The 21477-nt window shown below is 44.9% G+C and overlaps 1 protein-coding gene across 1 annotated transcript in view; it reads right to left on the bottom strand.

The window, feature by feature from the left end:
- Nucleotides 1–694: 694 nt before the first annotated feature.
- Nucleotides 695–21477, bottom strand: part of LOC308367847 (RNA polymerase II elongation factor ELL) — a gene marked incomplete at both ends in the record, with an annotated part of 29294 nt that continues 8511 nt past the window's right edge. Inside the window, 10 exon segments of the mRNA XM_080841832.1 lie at nt 695–805; nt 931–975; nt 1273–1444; nt 2161–2224; nt 3059–3524; nt 3977–4088; nt 6445–6569; nt 8169–8410; nt 11630–11793; nt 12752–12879. Of these exon segments, the coding sequence (XP_080697958.1) occupies nt 695–805; nt 931–975; nt 1273–1444; nt 2161–2224; nt 3059–3524; nt 3977–4088; nt 6445–6569; nt 8169–8410; nt 11630–11793; nt 12752–12879 (1629 nt within the window).

Here is a 21477-nt window from a genome sequence, read left to right as displayed (position 1 = left end):
ACGTCTTCCATAGATATCCACAGTATAGACTATCTCTCAGGTTTCCCTTATTATATCCAGTGATTTAAACCCATCTTTTAATATATGTTGTGATCTCATGTTTTTATTTTACAAATGTACATTCAGTAATATAGCAAAATAGACACTGTATTTAGTGCTCAATTACAGAGCAAACAGCAGACTGGGTATTAAGATTCTCTTAACTCATCCTGTCTTTATGATTGTACCATCGAACACAATAGCGGCTCCACTCTGTCTTGGCCACATACCAATGTAAAAATAGCAAGGGCGGCACAAGCCTTATCCCCCATTTCATTTGAGAGAGCGAGCAAGAGAAATAAAAAGGATTTGGCTTTTATTGTGTCTCACAATATATACAACACCACAAATCCCAGCCCACTTGAACGCTCGCACTCTCTCGCTCCGGTGAACGTAAAACCACGGATATTTAAAGGCATTGTTACAAGTTGGTGGTCTGGGCCAACTTGAGTGTTGCTCCTCTCGTTTACCTGTGTCCGCAGGCTGTCTCTTTTTCTTCCTTTTCTTTCTTTCTATCTTCCTTGAGAGAAGTAAAGTGTGAAAGCAGCTCTGGGTTCTGGCAGGGCCAGAGGCCTGGCTTGGTGCTGGGCATTTCCTCAGGGGGGAGTCTTTTGGTCTGTCCTGCCACACTTAGAGAAGTGAGGAGAAGCCATCACTATGAGGGGGTCTGGGACCGGTCATAGTCCAAGATGAGGCCTTTGATGTGTGACAGCTTCTGATGGAGATACTCGCAACGCTTCTTCTCCTCCCGGTAGTCAGGAAACTTCTGCAGAGGAGGGGGAAATGAAGTCAACCAGTCAGAATGATTGGGGAGTCATGTCAGATATCCAAAATATGCTTTAGTTAATATTAACATTTAAATCGGGAAACATCATTGACATTATTGCCTACCTTTTTATACTTTCTATACTTCTGAAGTATTTGGTCCTCCATTAACTGAAATGCAAAATAAACAAAGGTATTACTTAGAATTCTATTACAATTATTCACCGATCACCGATGTCACTCCTTCATACATATTAATGTCTGCCAATAGTATCTCAACACTTTGAATATAATTTCAAAGGCTACATTATTTCGGTACAACTACTGACTGATACTCCAATAAATATTTACTGTGTATCAGCCCTCAACGATATCACACGGAATAAAAGACAAAAAGAAGAAAAATAAGCCGTTTTAAGTGCCAGCTTGCTGTCACAGTAGCTTATAAGAGCATATTTTGTCACACACCTTATACTCTTGCGTGCCGGGTGAGAGGGTCTTAATTTTGGAGCCCAGCTGAATGAACATCTCGGTAACCTTGCCGATCCGGTCGTGCAGGTCCCTGTACTCATCGTACTCAGCACAGAAGTCCTCCTTATACTGTTGGCGCTGTTCACTGCCAATTATAGTGATGTATTTTCTGTGGAAGGATTGGACATGTTAACAGTGCAAATATAAATGTATTTGTTCATGAGAACACAATGCTTCTAGATGTCAAACAGAAATAAAGTTAATGAAGGCAGCACAAAACAAATGGCATGTTGCTCAACTGTTCCTCTCAAACATTTTACTCAGAATTTTTAATAAACAATAAATTAATTAATTTTAAAATACATAACTATGCCAAACCATCTTAAAGTATTTTAAAAATACCTTTCGCCAAATAATAAACAATGCATACAGTTCAAAATAATATAACTGTCCATCCATTTAATTTCCAACAAGGGGCACTGTCTGCCTGGTGTATCTCTCTTCTGTGTGATGGCTAGAGTGCCATATCTCTAACTCTTCAATGTGCACAGACAGGCAGCTTCAATTATAGGCTTCGAATTCAAAAAGACTGGAGTTCATAAACGAATCATGTTTATTCAATGATGATGATTTTTAGATAATCTTTTAATCCCTCCTCGGAGACATCTCAAACCCACAGAATCAATTCAGCATCCGATCAGTTCAGATGCAATTAGTGTTTTCCAGGGAAGGTTACCAGACAGATATGGTTCGCACATGACATTCAAATCACTTTTTACACACCCTATTGAAATGCAGTTTTTTGTCTGACTGACAAGACCAGCCCATCATGAGGGATTAAACAAGCAAAAATCAGAGAGGGGAAGAAAAAGAAACTGAACTTACAATAAATAGTCGTGGATGTCCTCTGGAGAGCCTGGGCTGACAGGTGTATTGGCCATGTCATGATCTGCATACACATCCACACACACACACACACACACACACACACACACACACACACACACACACACGCGCCAGGAGATAAAAAAAAATGGGTTACTGTAATCTCCCAATGCAAACGTGATAAAGGCCCCATCATCCCAGGCCTGATGGAGTCGTTTATCAGGGAGACTGTTAAGGCGCTCTGCTCAGTGCCCAACACTGGCCAGATTGGGAGGTGTACTCAGGCAGGGTTTGGGCGTCAGTGCAGCCTGCCGACTTGCGGGACCATGGGTCACACAGCTGTTGCTCAGTCAATCATCAACAGAGTTTGCCACGGGGCTGGGTGCGACCAGGAGCAGAGGCACAAGTGCCTGACATGCACACCATGGCTACCCTCTATCCCTGTGACCCAATTTCAAAGCCTCAGATAAATGTCTTTCCCTAGGGAACTCTAATTCTCCATATACTAATACTCTAATACACTGTAACAGCATGGCTATTTTATCACCATAACAAGAGTTGATTAGTTACCATTATCCTGTCCCCATAGCTGTTGGTTGAATATCAGTGTACTGTATCTGGTCTGCTTTTCATACAAGTGTTGTTATCATACAGGATCAACACCTAAAATTAAAATCACACTTTATCTCAGGATTGTATGTTGATTAAAGCAAAGGATAACCTTATCATCTTCATTCCTTTAAAGGTATCAGAAAAGATAAACAATAGTCCGTTATCGCTCATGGTGAAAGCCTAGGGAAGCTGTGGTACAGTCAATGCAAATATGGATGCTCTGAAAGGATGCTGGGTAAAGGGGCTGAGTGGGGGAGGAGGAGGAGGAGGAGGAAGATGTGCCTACCGTTTAGATTCTCCTGATGGTGTTTCAGATCCGGGCTGGTTTCTACCCACTCTGTTTTTAAGTGCTCGCGCTCTTTGTCCTTGTGCTTCTTGGACTTCTTCTTTTTGTGCTGGCCATTGGCTAGCGGCTGCTCAGTGCATACTGGGGGGTCAGTCCGTGGGGTTTTGGGGCTGCTTGCCACGGGGCCGTTGGGCTGCAACCTCTCTGGCTTGGCAGCACCGTCAGACTCGCTGAGGTTATGGATGTGTCGTGGGTAGAGGCTATTTTGACTGTCCTGAATGCTACTGCTAGTTCGGTCAAACTCCAGTTTTGTCGGTAAACTGCTGTTCCTCGGGCCTAACGAGGCACGGCCTGTCGAGGAGCTCAGATGTCCGTTTGAAGGTGACTGGAGGGGCAAACTTGGGTCTAGTAATCTCTGCTTCTTGGGAGTCGGACTTTCCGAATGGTCGGCAGGCACTGGGCGTTTCTGGGTAAAAGAAACATAAAATTAGCTTTAAAAAAGCCCCACAGACCTAAATGAACATGCAGATTAGCACAGGCCAGCAGTCTAATTAGCTCCTGCAAAATGGAGGAGTCTAATTAGCTCCTGCAAAATGGCAGTGACCGAACTGCCTCCAGCACATCCATAAATAAAAAACAGATGGTGCCACACCAAGGGCCTCTTCTGAAAGACTTTCATTTCATCCCTCAGTTAATCAATCAGACTTTTTCAGTGGCAACTACTCCGTTTCGTTAAAGAGAGGGATTTGACTGATTTAAGACACAGTGGTTTCAACATTTCTTGAAACCAATAGTTTTCCTCATTTTACACTGCTTTTCACGTTACAACAGTCAAATTAAAAGAACTCCTCCCACTGCCGTTTTAGAGTTGAATGTGTGTGTGCTCAGAGAAGTTTCTTTTTATAGGTGTGTATTTACCACAGAGGGAGGCTTGACTGGACTGAGCTGGGATGGAGAATCCCCCAGGGTTTTGAGGAATGAATGGTTGGGCTGTAAACTCTTCTGGCCGGGACCCAGGGGCTGCAGCTTTCTGTGTGATATCAGAGCAAGAGATGGGAGATTTAATTTCAGCTGGTCATACCACACATAATCACTTTATGACTCCTGCATGTTTCAAAAGAAATTCATAAGAATGTCCATAATAATTAACTGTGATGCATATGAGAGAGAGAGAGGAAAAGATAGAGACAGAGAGAGAGAGAGAGAGGGAGAGAGAGAGAGAGAGAGAGAAAGAAAGAGAGAGAGAGAACTGGTCGCATTTACAGGGAGTCTAGAAATTCAAACAGGAAGAAACATTTGTCTCTTTGGGATCAAGGTCCATGATCCACTTGGAAGGTACAAGGCTGGTAATCAGGTTGAATACTCTTGTCGTTTCAGCAACCATAAAACAAACTTTAGAAAATCAACACAGCCAACACCCACCCGCACTCAAAAGTAACATGGAGAAAAAAACAACAACACTTGATTTTCTCTTTAAACACAAACTGGCACTCGTGAAGTACTACACACACAAAACTAGTCAGAAAGGGGGGTGGGGGTGGGGGGACTAGGCTCAATGATCCAGTCTCTGACATGACGTCCAGCCTAACTCTTACAGGTCCTCGTGTGTTTCCGGGTAACGATAACATCTGCGGTAGGCAGGCACCAGGCTGAGCGGTGTCCAGCGTGGGAAAACAATGGAGCCAGATGCGCTCTCTCTCTCTCTCTCACTCTCTCTCACACACTCTCACACTCGCCAATGGCAATCTGCTTCCTACAGCTTGTTCCTCAGATGTTTTGTCACACATAAAATCATTCCTGCCCAGCAGTCTCACTTTGGCCTCCTAAGCTGGACAACCTGGAGAAAAGTACCTATTTGTGTACAGGAAATCCCACACATAAAATGCAACAATGATGGGTTTATTTGAGTAGAAACTGGTCCTCTATGTATGTACTGATAGAATTATTCTCATATGTAGATAATTCGCTCTTTTATACATACACAGTTGAGCTACTGCAGTTCCTGTACATAAATGCAGTACAAAAATTCCCATGACAGTTAACCTCAATACATTTACATTTACATTTACATTTAGTCATTTAGCAGACGCTTTTGTCCAAAGCGACGTACAAGGGATAGAACAATCAAGCTAAGAGCATTAAAAACCTGGTGTAACAATAAAAACTGCTTATAAAACGACATATAAAGAATAAAAAAGAAGTGCGGGCCTGTTGCTGCTTAAGTGCAGGTTAAGCCAAGGTGCCAGTTAGGAAGGGAGGTGCTCTTTGAAGAGTTGGGTCTTCAAGAGCTTCTTAAAGGTAGAGAGGGACGCTCCTGCTCTGGTAGTGCTGGGCAGGTCGTTCCACCAACGTGGAACTACAACTGAGAATAGTCTGGATTGCCTTGCTTGCACCAGGGGCAGTGCCAGACGACGCTCACTGGCTGAGCGCAGCGTCCTGGGTGTAACATTTGCCCTTACAAGAGCATCTAGAGGGAGAGAGAGCACTGCAAAGATAACAGACAGCCTCTCCCAGCACTCATTCTTGTCACCTCTCATAAACCACAGAAACATACTGAAACCGATGGGAATTAAACAGCATGTGGGAGGTGGCAAGCCTCCCGAACACACAATTGGTTCTCACTGCCTAAGCCCTATCCTTGGCACAGCTAGCGATGGCTAACTCTTGTTCTCCTATTGTTTGGGGCTACCGGTAATTGTAGTAACCCATTTGCCCTCTGAATGATTTCATTAGACAACACCAGGCCACAAAACACCCCCTACTTTGAGATGCTTATTAACGAATTCCATCTTTACAGATAAATACACATTTTGTCCTGTTCGTCACAACACGCTGGCAGTTAGGAGCCAATAACATGTTCTTGCTGGGTAAATGGCAGTTTGTTGTCCTAGACGCATCACTCTTCCCAATTAATGGAGAAAGGGAGTATAATAACCTGAGGCAAACATGGGTTTTATATTAAAACAATGGCTGATCCAGTGGGTTCTTTGTGGCCAGGTTGGTAGAGAGCAATATAACCGGGTAAATCGCTTCATCATCCAGGCAACCTGAACCTTGACCACACGTTTACTACAAAATAGTCTTACCATAAATGTCAACTACTATAAATGTATTCTGTTACTTTAGATTGACATTTCTTCATTGATCAGACATAAAAGCAACCCATAATACAGTACAGGCATACTGTACATCTTTATCAGTATGTGCTCCCTGGTTACCCAAACTGTGACCTTACTGCTGTTAGCAGAGTTAGCACTGAAGTAGAGCTCATTCATTCATTCATTGCCCTTAACTTTCTCCTTAAGGAGTCAAGAAGTCACCGGACAATCGTGAGTATGACCCCTGTGTATGCCAGTGACGTGTGTGATGGGAGATGCCAAACCCACCTGGTGAGCAGTCTGTGTATGAGTTGCCTCTCCTCCTCCACGTAGCCTGGCCAGTCTCGCTGTACCTGTCGGTAGAACTCATCCTTCAGGGTGAAACTGTGCTCTTTGGGGTTGAGTTTAGCCACCTGGAAAACATACACAGAACTACTTGAGGACAAAGACTCACATGGGCTCAATTTGTCAACATTTCACTGGAACTGCTGGGCACTTCCACCATCACACATCACTCTCTTTCATTTCTAAAGAAGAAGCTCTTGTCAAAATTGCTGAATTGGTTTCAACAATCCTGCAACCCCACCCTATGCTCCCTAACACACACACACACACACACACACACACACGCACACACGCACACACGCACACACGCACACACACACACACGCACACACGCACACACGCACACACACACACGCACACACACACACACGCACACACACACACACACACACACACACACAAACACAAACAAACACATTAAAAAGGCAAGGGGCCACTTTTCACCATGTGCATTCGCACAAACACACTCAAACGTCCTCTCATCCAAGAAGCACACATATGCCCAAACTGGAATGCTACAAACTGGAGCCACTCCACCCCTCTCCTGTCAAAACATATCTTCACCTCCAGAGATAATTAAAGCACAGCCCTAATAAACATGATTATAAAAAAACAAAAGCACAGCCCCTAATTACAGCCGCCAGCACCGCAGTCTCGCCTTCAGGACTGCAGTGAGACTCCCAGCTACACAAGCAGCTCAGGAAACACGCAGCAGATAAGCCTAAAACGCAGACAGCATTCAGACAGGAAGGCAACCAATTCCCTCTGAATATAATGCAGTTAAACGTCTCCAATGCTTTTATATACAGTCTGTGGGTATTTCTTAATCGGTATGGGAAGTCATGTGTTCATGTTCATGTCAGTGTGTGTGTGTGTGTTTGTGTGTGTGTGTGTGTATGTGTGTGTGTCTCAGGGTGTATCTGTGTGCCAGTGTCTGCATGTATGAAGCATTGAGAGTACAGCTGCTTGTCTATGTGTGGCAGATTGCTTTTCTTCTCAACAGCTGCGCACACACACCGGACTGCTGTGATTTGTAGGTGCTGAGGCTGCGAGAGACTAGTCCCTGCATTTCTCACTTTCCCTTGCCTCATTATCGTCCCTCTCATGCAACATAAGGCCTGTGTGTATCTGAATCGTACAAAGTCTCAACTATGTATGTGAGCGTCCTTTAAGTGTGTGCATATGTGTTTTTAATAGCTAGCTAAAAGCAAACAGCCTTACTTTGCAAACACCAACAACAATACAGTTGGCACTGCTATATAGCTAGCTTGCTAACTGATGAATACTGGTGATATGTTTGGCTATGTTGTGCTGTACAATCTGTTCTTACATCTTTGCAGGGTTTCGGACATGGATCACATTAACTACTAAACTCCATAATGAACAGGCTTTGCAGCTGGACAAAACAACAATTGCTTCAATCTTCAAATGACCATATGCCATCAAAGGAGGAAAAACTAGTTACCTACAAAAAAAAGCCTGAATATATATATGATGTGAAAAGAAAATGTTCCATTTCCAAAGCGAGTGTCTATCTCTTTATCAGAGTTTTGAAGTCTGTGTGTGTGTGTGTGTGTGTGTGTGTGTGTGTGGTTAAGAGAGAGGTAGGGGGAGAGAGAGGGTGTGTGATTTAGTATGTTACATAACAGGGCCTCTCTGTCACGTACCTCCTCCAGCACAGAGCTCAGGTCGGCCTTGTCCTTGGGGTTAGCCCTCTCCTTCTCCAGCCACAGCAGCAGCTCGGCCTTTCTGTAGGGCTTTAAGGCCAGCACGTGAATGACGCGGTCCTTCAGGGGTCGGTGGGCCACAGGGCTAGGGGCCCCACTCTTCTTGTTGTTGGGTGAGTGTTTGTTCATACTGTCCACAGATGGGGGCAGGCCTTGCTTTTTCTTTATCTTCATAAATTTACCTGAATGACAAGAAGAAGAAGAAAAAGAGGAATGAGAACAGACACCAACCATAAAGAATCCCTAACTTGTTGACTTTAGCCATAGGCTGCAGTGTGGCTGAAGTAAAAGAGCGCTCATATTTCAGGTAAATCAACTGACACATAGACACACACACACACACACACACACACACACACACACACACACACACACACACACACACACACACACACACACACACACACACTTGGGCTGAAAAGCCCTGTGGGCAGGAAGGGCCTGCAACACTAAATGAAACATAAATGGATGGAGGATTAGAGGTATCCCAACTGCCTCCTCGGTTCTCAAAAGACAAGGGGGCCTCTTCAAATATCACGGCACCTCACAGATGGCTGGTGAGATTGGCTGAGCTGTCGTTATGCCAAAACAAAGCCATGGATGCAGGTGAGAGGGGGTAGGGAGGGAGTCAGAGGGGAGGGGTGGTTGAAATTAGACACACAGGATGCGGCCAATGTTGCACTTTGCCTTGAAGGATAATGATGTCTGGCCTGCTTACAGTATTGCAAACACCCGCTCACCGGAACAGCACATCACGCTCAGGAAACGTGCCTTTTAAACAAACACACTGGCACAGGACTCATTTGACCTCGTCCTCTGAGTCACACACACACACGCACACTGGTATGAACAAACACACCCAGTGTGCGCACACACGTGCAAATACACAAGCACACACACCTGCGTATTAACACACACATGCACACACACACGCACAAACATACACACACGCACACACTTAAGTGTTGCTGTGCAGCATTTGAGGACTAAAGTGTGTGAAAGGAGGCCGCTGAACGTAACCTTCCTGCTTTCTCCTGTGCAAACAGTGGGCCACTGAAGCCAACCCCCAAGCAGACAGCCTGGGCCATTTTCCTCCTACCGCCAACATGCTAATACACCTGGAGCCTGGCCAGCAGAATACGGCAGCGCTAATACATATCGGCCAACCTGTAATCCCATTAAAACTTTAAGCCTTTCTTAAGAGGTTTCCTCAGGGCAACCAAACACAACCAGTCCATGGGTTTCAGAACACTTACAAATAAAACCCCTCTGCTTTTGTTGCCATTTAAAATGCACTGAACCATTCTCACTGTGATGACGTTAGGGTGATGACACTGAAGCTACTCAATGGGTGAAGTTCAAGCTTTATACTGTTTAAGTAGAGAATATACCAGCTCCTGTGCAAGAATAATGTGCCTGTTAATTTGATATTCTGTGTAGATTTGAAGATAAAAACTGAGGGATAGAAAACTGTGGTGCTGACGGGGCTGTCCTTGTTGCCTCGACATGTTGAGTCTCACAGGAGAGGCAGAATTATATCATAGCCTACATATCTTAGGGATCAAATAGCAAAAAACAATCATTTTAATCCCTTAGGTCACATGCCAGTTTCTCAAATCAGAAGTCATACTAGCAGGTCTTCATAATCAGATGTTACCCTTCCTGCAGATAACCTGTGCCTGCATGATTTCAGATTAACTGTGGTGTCACTCCAAAACACAATAAAAGTGAGTTTCTACAGATTTATGAGGGCTGTCTCATCTGCAAACGCATTTGACAGGACTACGCCAGCAGAAATGCATTTTTTCGGTATAGTGGTGGAAAGCACTGATCACAAGGGTGGTCTACTGGCAGCCTAGTAAAAACACACGGCTTCACCTTCCTCCGGTAAAGTGCTGTCCATCAAACCACAGAATTACACGTCACCCCCATCAGTCTGTGGAGCAGATGTGTGAGCATATGAACCTATAGGCCTTGTTATTCCCTTTACAGTGTGCTTCCTGAAACAGCTCATCACTCTCTCAGAGGCTGGCTGCTCTACGGTAAAGCTAATAATAGCCTTCAGCATAGCTGATGAGGGCAATGACCGCACATGGCAGTATGGCTGACGGAACAGAAACGTAACAAGTTCATCAAGGGCTTAAGGAATCTTGACTAACAGGAACAAGGATACTGTTACCACACACAGTGTACAAGAACAAGGGATGTTAGCAGCTTATCTGATTCTCATAACTGTTTTCAGACAGCATGAGACAGACAACCATCTTATCCTCAAAGGAGAACAGTGAGATGCACTTCCATCATGTTTCAGTCAAAATGTACTGTATGTTGAAAACAAAGCTGACCTTGAGCCAACTTTAACTTCTATTTATAAATCTAAACCGCCTCCCCTATACCTGCCATACATTTAATGTGGCCTGAAAGCTATGATCCTGGGATGGTATTTAGGATCCTCTAGAGAGCGAGTGTACCATTACTCGACCACAGAAATACAGTCTGTCACCGCAGGCAGCTTTGCTGTCACATAGCAAATACAGCCCTAGACCTTCTCATCTCTTCTTAACAACACAAAATATCTCCAAGACTTAGACAGAGCAGTTGCATGCAACATGTTTTTGAGACAAAATGGCGCCTGCACAAACAAATTTAATCTCACTGAATTTTCTGTCGGAACACTTTTCCCCTCTGCCACGGAGCATGGCATCAAGGGGAAAAAAAAGAAAAAGGCCATATCTTTTTTCTCCAAAAGGTCTCCAGGCTCACTTTTATCCAGCAAAACCAGCACCACTGTGCTGCCACGCACACACCTCCCAGTAGGAGACTGTACATCTGTCGCTTCAGACAGCAGGGTGAAATTCTCTGAGACGCCAGTCCAGTGGCTGTGGGTCCCCCCCCTGCCTCTGCCACTTAGGGGGAATTATGGACCCTGCTTCAGAGGACCCCCATGTATAATTCAGCGCTTCTGCAGATGAAAACTAATTGAATCCCAGCCATGGTAATTAAAATCTCAGGCTAAACTTCATCCACCCAGCATGAGACTTGTTAGCGCATACTTCTGGCAAATCTCAGTCACATTAATGGAGAAAATCTCTGGCATGGTGCCTCAGCGCTGTAGATAAATGAGATGGATGAGAAGAGAAGAGAAGTGAAGAGAGAGGAACATGGCACACACTATCTCTTCAACATTCATCAGTATAATATAGTCCGAGCCACTGTATGCATTCGCTTCAAAGGAAGAAAAAAAAAAACAGTGAATAAAAAATGGCCTGTTTCATTTACAGGAGCTGACACACTTGAAGGGTGGAATCTCTTCCCTTTAAAACAGAAAATCAACTTCAAAGAGGCAGACAAAGGAAGGAGGAAGCAGCACCAAAGGCCATACAGAGAGAGAGGGTACTCACTCGGACGCGTGGAGCCTGGCTTTATCTCGATGGCCGACCTGCTCATGATGTCTTTCTCGACCTGGGACATGCGCTCGCGGGTCATCTGGTACGAGTCGTCCGTGGCACACACCGTGATCTTATCCTGGATGCTCCCCTGACTCTCCAGATGTTCCCAGCCATCCCTGAGGAGGAGAGGGGCAGAGGAAGTGTCATGGCCGTGACCTTCCACCACATGCAGTCACACACACACACACGGACACACACACACACACACACACAGACACACACACACACACACACACACACACACACACACACACACACACACACACACACACACACACACACACACACACACACACACACACACACACACACACACACACACACACACACACACACACACACACACACACACACACACACACACACACACACACACACACACACACACACACACACACACACACATTCTGCCCATAGTGTAATATTCACACACTTAAATGTCCTTGCCACACACTTTGACAATCTGGTCCTGTGAAATCTTATTAAAAAATATAAATTTAAACGCACATCAAAATAGCATTTTTGTGAGACTTTTATGTTTGATTGTTTCAAGTAAAAGAACATTCAATGCAATGCCAAATGGGACTTAACTCTACGGCAGAGTATGGATGTATTTATGGCCATGTATTATCATCAAGGCAACCGGAAGGTGAATGACGATTCTCTGACTAATGCTCTTGACCGGTTCCGTGACAACAGTTTGCATTTCCCACATCCAATATGCAGCCATTATTCCACAAAACAAGTGAGCCATTGTGAGACCACAAGACTACTTTGCGTTTCAGCAAATCGGCCAATCTGACAGAGTAACAAGCCCTTTGGACCAAAGCTGACCACTAATACAGTGATGTCACAATAGGTTGAAGGGTCACATTATGTTTTGTTGTTGCACTATCCTTAGTTTGTTTTCTATTTCAAACCCATCTCAAGAACTGAAAAAACATCATGCAAACTTTCAATGCAATGCTATGCAATGTACACTTCTTCTGTCTGGTGACATGTAATATTGATCTACCTATCCTTTCAGAGGGGCGCAAGGCTTTGGTGTCCGATAACAGTTACTTCTGCTCTTACCCCGAGACGTACTGGTTTATACAGTCGAAGCTGGCCTGAGGTTTGTCCTTGCTGTCGCTGGACAGGTAGAAGGAGAAGACACGCAGTGCATCGGGAGCCTCAGGAGTGCTAGCAGGAATTTTGATGTACTGGAAGAAAGAGGCAATAGAGGCTATTAGACATGTTCTGCACCCATATCACATGTCCTTTTCACAGTGTAACTACATATTTACATCATAAATACTTCTGTGTCCCTTACGTGCAAGTAGGCCATACATGTAATCACATTATTATATTACAATACATATTATAACCCCAACGATATCTTGTAACAATATACACTAAAATAAAAGTACATTGCTCATCAATTAATTCACATTAGATTCTTACTTTCTAAAAAGACATTATGTTAACTGTGGCCAATGAGATGCTGAGATGTATGCAAATGAAAGTGATCCATGTTGCCATGCAAAACTGTAGTTTTCCATGTGGTTTTGTCAAGATGAATACTTATATTGCCGCTATAAAAGGCAACACATATAATTGGTGCAACAAATGGCAATTACATTAATATGCAAAGTCTGTTTACTTGGAACGTGATAAACTCTGGGAGGAAGTGAGCTCCCCCTAAAGTTGCGGAGTTTAGCTCGCTTTCGTGATTTTTGGGCAGATCGCCCACCCCTAGTCAGGGTGCTGTTGCAGATAAACAGATTTATTTATCACATGGGAGAAATGATTCACCATTCAAGCCGGAATCCTGTTAACATTACAATGATGGCATGGATGAATGATAGCACACAGCAACCCAATTCATGTTTTGCTAAGAGAGGGAGGATGAGAGATAGACAGACAGAGAAAGAGAGAGAGAGAGAGAGAGAGACTCTGCCCACAACAGTGTTGCTCTTATAGTTATGACTGAGTGCTGTATCCTCGGCCAGCAATTAACATCATCAGTCATCTCTGCAGTACTCAGTGTGCCAAGCCCGCTTTGGCACAGCATGTTGTGTACTCGCCTGCTTCTGACACCACACAGGAGTCTCGTAATGGACAAAAACAACACCACTTCGTCTGCTAACATATTTTTCATGTCAATTACAACAAGGAGCAATGTTATCAACAAAGGGTCACTCTCTCTCTCTCTCTCTGTTTGTGCTCATACCAGGTGACTGACTGAATTATGACTGTAATGTGGATTTGTAATGCTGCACTCTGGGAGAACAACAACAACAAAAAAGAACAGGTAGTGGGCGACGATTAGGGGAGCATGCTGGCAGAATGGAAAGGCCATTTAACCTGTGGGTGACTGCAGAGCCAGGCCTTAAAGGCATTTGAGTGCACTCAAAATGAGTCCATCCATTATGGCCGTAAATCCAACCACTTGTGGGGCAGACATGTTGGAGACATATTTCAACTCAGTCTTGTTGGCCCACCTCCTACACGGAGCCTGCAAGCCACATTCACCTCAGTTCTTTGCCAGATCCCTTTTCTTTCTTTCTCTCTCTCTCTCTCTTTTTTTCTTTCTGTCTCTCTCACACACACAGAGCCCACCCCTTTTTGACAATCTCCTGGAAGCCAACTAATTCTGAGCAAGGCTGCTTTCATATCTTGCACCTGTGTGTGAGAAGCACAAGCCAGAACTCGCTCTTTCAGCTGACAGAGCGCTTCAGCTCTCAATGGCAATCAGCTCTAAACACTGCACCAGTGCCAAAGGGGGCTACTCTGTTAATGTGGCAAATGTGTGGAAAGCCCATAGCCTTGGAGACATGCTGGGGAAGACCTTGCTTGCTGTAAGGATGCCCACTGGCTTGTGTGTGTGTAACAACAGTTCACTTCACTCTGTGTCAGATGGCTATTGTGTCCCTTACTAGTCCAGCTCTATCCTCTATGGACTCTTTTCTTCTGCAATACCCAGGGACTGAAATCAGTAGAAGCACTCTCTTGTGTGGGTATATGTATGCACTTTGTTACCTGACTGAATATACTGTTTCAAGTATAACTACACAATGTCATCTAACTTTATATCATCACAGGGTTACACTCACTGAAGTTTCAAATCCTTTGTGCATGTTACTATTATTTTGTGCAAAAATAATGATCTATATATAGCTAATAAACTCTTCAAGCAAGTCTCTTCATACCTCTTTATACCTTCATTTGGTGTGTTTTCAGAAAAGACGGTGCAGGAAAGAATACTCAAATGCATGTTGTCACACAACGTGGGTAAGTATTTGGATAGAAAACATGATTTCTTTGGCGTCTGGAAAGCTTCAGCCTGTCATTGAATCATATATCATTGATCCCCCTCCGTGAAACTATGCTACCCTGATTGCCCCTGTTTAAACTTGCATGAACTTGACTGTGGCCCTGTGGGGTAAGTGTGCTCGGAGCAGGGAGGTTATGTAGCACTGTAACTGATTTCATCTGGCCCCAAGCTGATCCAAGTAAACTTAACCCTGAAGCCGTTTGTTGACAGCGGGTTACTGGTGACAGCTCAAAGTCCTATGAAAGCAATAGAAAAACTGGACTGGCCTTCTTGGGCTGAGCAGCATGCCAGTAGTCAGGAGTGTGAGTTTGTGTGTGTGTGTGTGTGTGTGTGTGTGTGTGTGTGTGTGTGTGTGTGTGTGTGTGTGTGTGTGTGTGTGTGTGTGTGTGTGTTTGTGTGTGCGTGTGCGTGTGCGTGTGCGTGTGCGTGTGCCTGTGCCTGTGCCTGTGCCTGTGCCTGTGTGTGTGCACGCGTGCGTCCGTGCCTGCGTGCAGTTGTGTGTGCGTGTGTCGTTCCTCAGAGTATATGGCTGTCTGAATGACACTATGCCTGAATGACAGCTTAGCCTGAACCTCACCTAGAACCTACTTTCACTCAGAGGAAACCAGTTCAGCAACAGGTACAGTTGTGACCTGAAAAAAATCAGGAACCGACCTGTCTTTCAGAAATAGCCTCAGGCTAAAAGACATTGAAATTGATTGACCGTAGAAGCAGTGCCCTAGATTCATTAGGGATAGACTGTTTTTTATTATGTCTTTATGCTGGCATCATTTAGGAAAATAATTAAATCTAGCATTATAAAAGTGTTGTGTTTCTGAGTGGTTTTTATTTTAGAACGAAGAATTCTATGCATAATTTGCTAGATGCAAATTAGATTTAGTATTCCATTGTTAAATGTCAACTAAAAAAATGCCAGTTTAATAAACTATTTTCAAAAGGCATTCAGACACAACTGAGCAACAACAACAGCTAAGCGATCTTTCCACCAGCCTTTCAGCACAGAGAGAGTCCGAACGAGCCAGAGGGCTTTTTTCTGCCTTTTAGAGGTCTGTGTTGGAACAACTGAGGCAGTGGTTACAAGAGCCTGTGCGTATGCCTGAGCCTGTGCGTATGCCTGTGCGTATGCCTGGGCGTATGCCTGTATGTATGCCTGTACGTATGCCTGTGTACTGCATGGAACTTGCTCAGGGCTCCTGTCTCACTGGAGTCTTTGTCTGCAGAGGGTACACAGCGGTAAAGAAGCCAGACAGATTCTTCAACGAGCTCGTTAAGATCTAAGAGGATAAAAGTGACACCAAAAGCAGACCAAACTAAAAGCATAAAAAAAACAATAGTTAAGCAGTAAATGTCTGCCTTAAATAAATCATAAATATGTACTTAACTAAATATAATTATTATATTAACTATAGGTATAATTACTTGGTTGGGTAGACAGTATATCTTAGCTATCAATCATACTGCTATCTGATCCAACCAAAGGTCTTGATGGCGTAATACTTAAAGCACTACAGAGCCAAATGATGCAGTAATGTCTATGGAATCTTTTAGACATCAAAATGCATGGATATGTCTAACATCTGTCTAACTGACGGTGAGTTTCATAGCACGTTTGGAAAAGAACAAAGGACCTTTCAGGTTTGGAAGGCTAGTTTTGTTTGAATATGCCTTGTGAATTATCTTTTTGCATTTTGGCGCACACGTCTCTTAATATGCAGTAAATCTGAACTGAACAACAGAGAAATCATCCTATTTTGTGAAACTAACTAAGTGAAAAAAGATATTTAACCACAGCCAAGGTTGTTTTTGTCCCCTAATTGTCTGCTGGGATGTCTACAGCTAATGTCACAAAGAGAAGCTGCTTGCAGTAATGTTTCCGTTTTATTATGGCCACTACAACAAACAGAGGAGAGTCGGTGGGCCTTGGAGCTGCCTCTTTAGTTATCTGTGGCGGCTGATTGATTCCCGGCTCGCTGGCAGAGTGCATGCTGCCTCGGGCAGATGTGGCAAACAGGACTCTAGCTGTCACAAATGCCCAGTCATGCAGCACAGCCATAAGCTGTCTCTGTGGTGTGTGGCCAATAACAGCTCTTCTTCTAGCTCGCAAACCCTAACCTACCCCCTTCCTCTGCACACACAGACGTACACAGACACACACAGAGACACACACACACACACACACCCTTTCCCTGGCCCACAACAGCATGCGCCCTGCCCCCATCACAGTGCTAGGTCTCCTAACAGTACACAACATACGCACAGACCCCCTTCAAAACAACATGCAAGGCAGCAGCCAATAAAAGCTATGGGCTCCTCAGACACCAGACTGACCGTTCTCACGGTGACCTACTTCTGTCCCCTCTCCGGCTTCTAAGGTGCTGTGACAGCACTTTTTTGGTGGACTAATTGACCCCCATCATCAGCCCTCTTCCCCTGAAAATGCATCAGAGTAAATAAAGCGAGCGCAAGTCAACACTTCCTCGGCCGTCAGCGCCACTGAAGTCTGTCTAAAGTGGTGGTTGTCATTTCCAAAATGACATGCAACAAGTCCCTCAAAGGGCTTCCAGAACTAGGTCACGGCACACAGCATTGCAGTAGGCAGTGATTTGTGTTTAAAACGGCCGCGCTGATGAACAAAAGCACAGCGGTCTGCTGGCGAGAGTTTAGCTGAGGATTTACAGTCTCCGACCACTTACCCTGCCCCCATCCACACCCCCATCCCCCACCTCTCAAAAAAATAAATAAAATAAAACAATTTTAAATAAATGCCCCCACCTCACCATGGCCTTCCTAGGCCTCGAGCCAACACACCCCCAACCCCCTTACACACACACACACACACACACACACACACACACAAACACCCCCATCCATCCGCACCCAATCTCCGACCACCCCAGCCCCCCTGGCCAAGTCTCGCATTTGCGAGTCGTCCCCCATCCCCGGGACCATACACACTTCACATTCTAATTCTAATCAATGTCACTCAGGTCAGTCTGTGGTGAGGTTGCCCTCTTTTGTTCACGCCTTCCTTCTCCATCTTCATAACCATATGTCATTTAACCCATTAATTCCCAGCGCGGCTCTCCTGGGGTACATAGCTGTTTTTTCTGGCTGTGGGATCACAACAGTGGCTTTACAATCGGATGGGAATAGGAGATTAAGGGCCCCATAAAACATGGCAATGCTAAACTGGGTAGAGGAATGAAAATGAAATGGGGGATGCTCCCGGTGAGACGGGCAAGACTGACACAATGCCTCCAAACCATTTGACAAATCTCCTACCACAGAAACACATGAATGGTTCCTGTTATAATTCTCCATTACAACATTGTAGTTCTCTCCAAGCAAATTCCTGTAGTAGGTTCTAAGAAACAGAAAAATCTAGATGGTCTGTGACTTCAAATTCCTCATTTCACACTAATGGGTATTCATTGTGACACTTATTTTTTCTACTTCTGAGTAAAACACATTTTTTTGGTAAATTAACATCTGATGCCTAACACATTACATCTGAAAAAAAAAAAGTATTCACTCAATCTAGCAGTTTGTGTATGTGTTAGTGTGTGTGTGTGTGTGTGTGTGTGTGTGTGTGCGCGTGTATGTGTTTGTGTGTGCGTGTTTGTGCGTGTATGTGTTTGTGTGTGAGTGTTTGTGCGTGTAAGGAGGGCACTTGATTCAACCCAGGCTGAGTTTCAACCCATTGGTTTCCATTAAGGCTCAGTATGCTATCATTATCACCACCTATCAACAGGGGAGAAATATCTTTTACTCGCTCCATGTAAATCACACACAGAGTACATAGAGCGCAGCACAAGAAGAAAGCTTGTGCAACGCTCAGCCGGACTGGATTTCTTTCTTTACTAAAGGAGAACAACACTGCCAGGAAGAGAGACTATAGCAAGGGGACAGAGATACAGATCACGCATGAGAGAGAGAAAGAGAGAGAGAGAGAGAGAGAGAGAGAGAGAGAGAGAGAAATAGAGAGAGAGAGACACGAAGACAGAAGTCTGCCCAAAGACCCAAAGAGAGTGCGTTCACAGTGGGCTAAGTTTGGCCCCCGAAGCCAAGTAGCTGCTGCTGCCAAATGGCATTGGATTGACAATCCTCGGCACCTTGTCAGGATTAGTCCTCGACCCGCGGAGGGTGCGCAGTCAGATACAATCACTCCCTGTGTGGCTCTGGCTCCGGCCACATCTGCTGCGTTCTGGCCTGTGCATGTGTGTGTGGTGTGTGGTGTGTGTGTGTGTGTGTGTGTGTGTGTGTGTGTGTGTGTGGTGTGTGGTGTGTGTGTGTGTGTGTGTGGTGTGTGTGTGTGTGTGTGTGTGTGTGTGTGTGTGTGTGTGTGTGTGTGTGTGTGTGTGTGTGTGTGTGTGTGTGTGTTTGGAGATGTCAAATACTTGCAGGCTGTTGTAAGGTGTGAACCGGACTGGAACAGAACAACTTGGCAGGGGCTTTGCCATTGGAGAGGAGACAAAGGGCACGCTCTGTGGTAGCCACCAAACATCTCCCAACAACCCCTCCATAACCCCCACTTTCACCCTCTGCTTAACTCCCCCAAAGAGCATTAAAAGTGCTTGCACTTTTTTATTAGGTTATATAATACTAATACACTGCAGCATCAGGCTGACAGCAAATGTCAGGTGAAAAAAAAAGAAAAAGAACAGACAAAACATTCTGTTTAATAAGGACACTCTAAACATATTTTTTTCTTCTCTGTGGGGATTCACACATCTGTTTGGAAAGGAGGGGTAGAAGTCATATTATTTCAGGTGCTGCTTTTCAGCAGCCTGTAACTGAGACTGTACACTACTAGAAGACGACTGAAAATACTGTTTTTAAGAAGCCTCGTACATCATTTTCAATGAAGCTGCTTTTATGACATTTCAGGCCAATAGAAAAGACAGAAATAAAGTCAAAGATTTGACTTTTTCAGAAAAAAGGAGAAAGAAAAAAAAGAGACACCCCTTTCATTTTTGATTACACAAGCTGCCATGGCCAAAATGACAAGGCCGAAAGAGAGAGCTGTTATTGCGTGGCAGAGTAAGTGGCGTGTTATAATTCTCCGCCTGTGCTCCCATCCACCTTCACAGGCAGCCATCCATCTCTGTTCCATGCTTTCTCCAGCTCGTCTAAATTTAGACTGACTTTAACCGTAACAGGGTATGACCGAATTGTGACTGAAATTAACATTTCGGTCAAAGGACTACGACTAAACACATATCCAAGGCAGCCTGCCCGTGTGAGCGTTGTCCTCTGCCCTGCTCAGACCATATCTCCGCTGCCACCACTCCTCCCCATTGTTCCCAAGTCGCAGTGTGTCTCAGTCACGGTTTCCCGGAGACGCCTGCCTTTTGTTCTATCTGCTGAGCCACATGCGATGGCACGGCGATGCAACTGTTTTATTCATGAACGGCGAGGACATGGGGCCTGGAGAAAAGAGGGGAGGGTGGTGGAGGTGGGGGGCGGGGGGGTCCCTCACATCCCAATGTGCCTCCCCAAATTGGTCCATGACACCAACAGACACCACTTTACTGTCTCCCTCTCTCTGGAAGGAGTTTTTTTCTTCTTCTTATAAGCCACTCAAGCAATAGGGGATGGGGGGTTGGTTGGATACACGCGAGAAATGAAGCTCACAATTGCCTCTCGTCTCCTGTGTGATCATATATAAGAATAAAAACAGGACAAAATGTGAGCAATCAAGCCAGCATTCTTTTCCATAGTTACCGCCCACCACCACTGACATTTGGCTGCAGGTCGGGGAATAAAAAAATAAAAGAAATACACAAGAAGGATGTGGCTAACGAGACATTAGGAGGCAACGCATGGCTACAAGGACAAAGAAAACAATAGCTGATAACTCAGGGCCACGGTGCACCAGGAGAGACCTTGTCATATTTCTGATGAACTCTGCGCACTGTCTGCAGTGTTTAACGGGTGATCGACGACTCTTCTGTGGCTCATAACTGGAGAGTTCTTCCTCTTCCCTCGTTTCATATCGTGCTCATCTTTTTTCTCTTGAAAGAGAGAAAGAGAGAAAGAGATATGTTAAGCTAGCTCCTGTTCTGGAAGTCAGCTACACTTGTGGGGGTTGGACAGAGGTGGGGGAAGGGGGGAGTGTGTGAGAGAAAGAGAGAGAGAGAGAGTCTGTAACGGCATGGGGGTTGGTTTGGCAAGCGGAGCTGGGGAGGGTGGGGTATTGTCGGGGCTGTTCCATCCCCTAAGGTATCACCTCGAATGCCAAGCGAAATCTGCCTCTTCCCTGCACCTGGGGGCTGATCTGTCAAGCGCAGCACACGCCGGGTGACCAGGGCTCTGCTACCCTTTCAAATGCCCCCTTCCCCTCCATAGAGCGAGATGGGGGGAGGAGAAGAAGAAGGCAGGACTACTGGCAGCTTTTTCTTTCTTTCTTCTTCTTCTTCCTTCATGGGAAGCCCATTCAGACAGAAAAAAACAGAAGCTACCGCCTCCTCTTCCTCCACCCCAT

Source organism: Sprattus sprattus (genome assembly GCF_963457725.1).
Source record: "Sprattus sprattus genome assembly, chromosome: 7".
Taxonomy (NCBI): domain Eukaryota; kingdom Metazoa; phylum Chordata; class Actinopteri; order Clupeiformes; family Clupeidae; genus Sprattus; species Sprattus sprattus.
The sequence above is the reverse complement of the archived record's forward strand: the minus strand, read 5'-3'. Positions and strand labels throughout refer to the sequence as shown.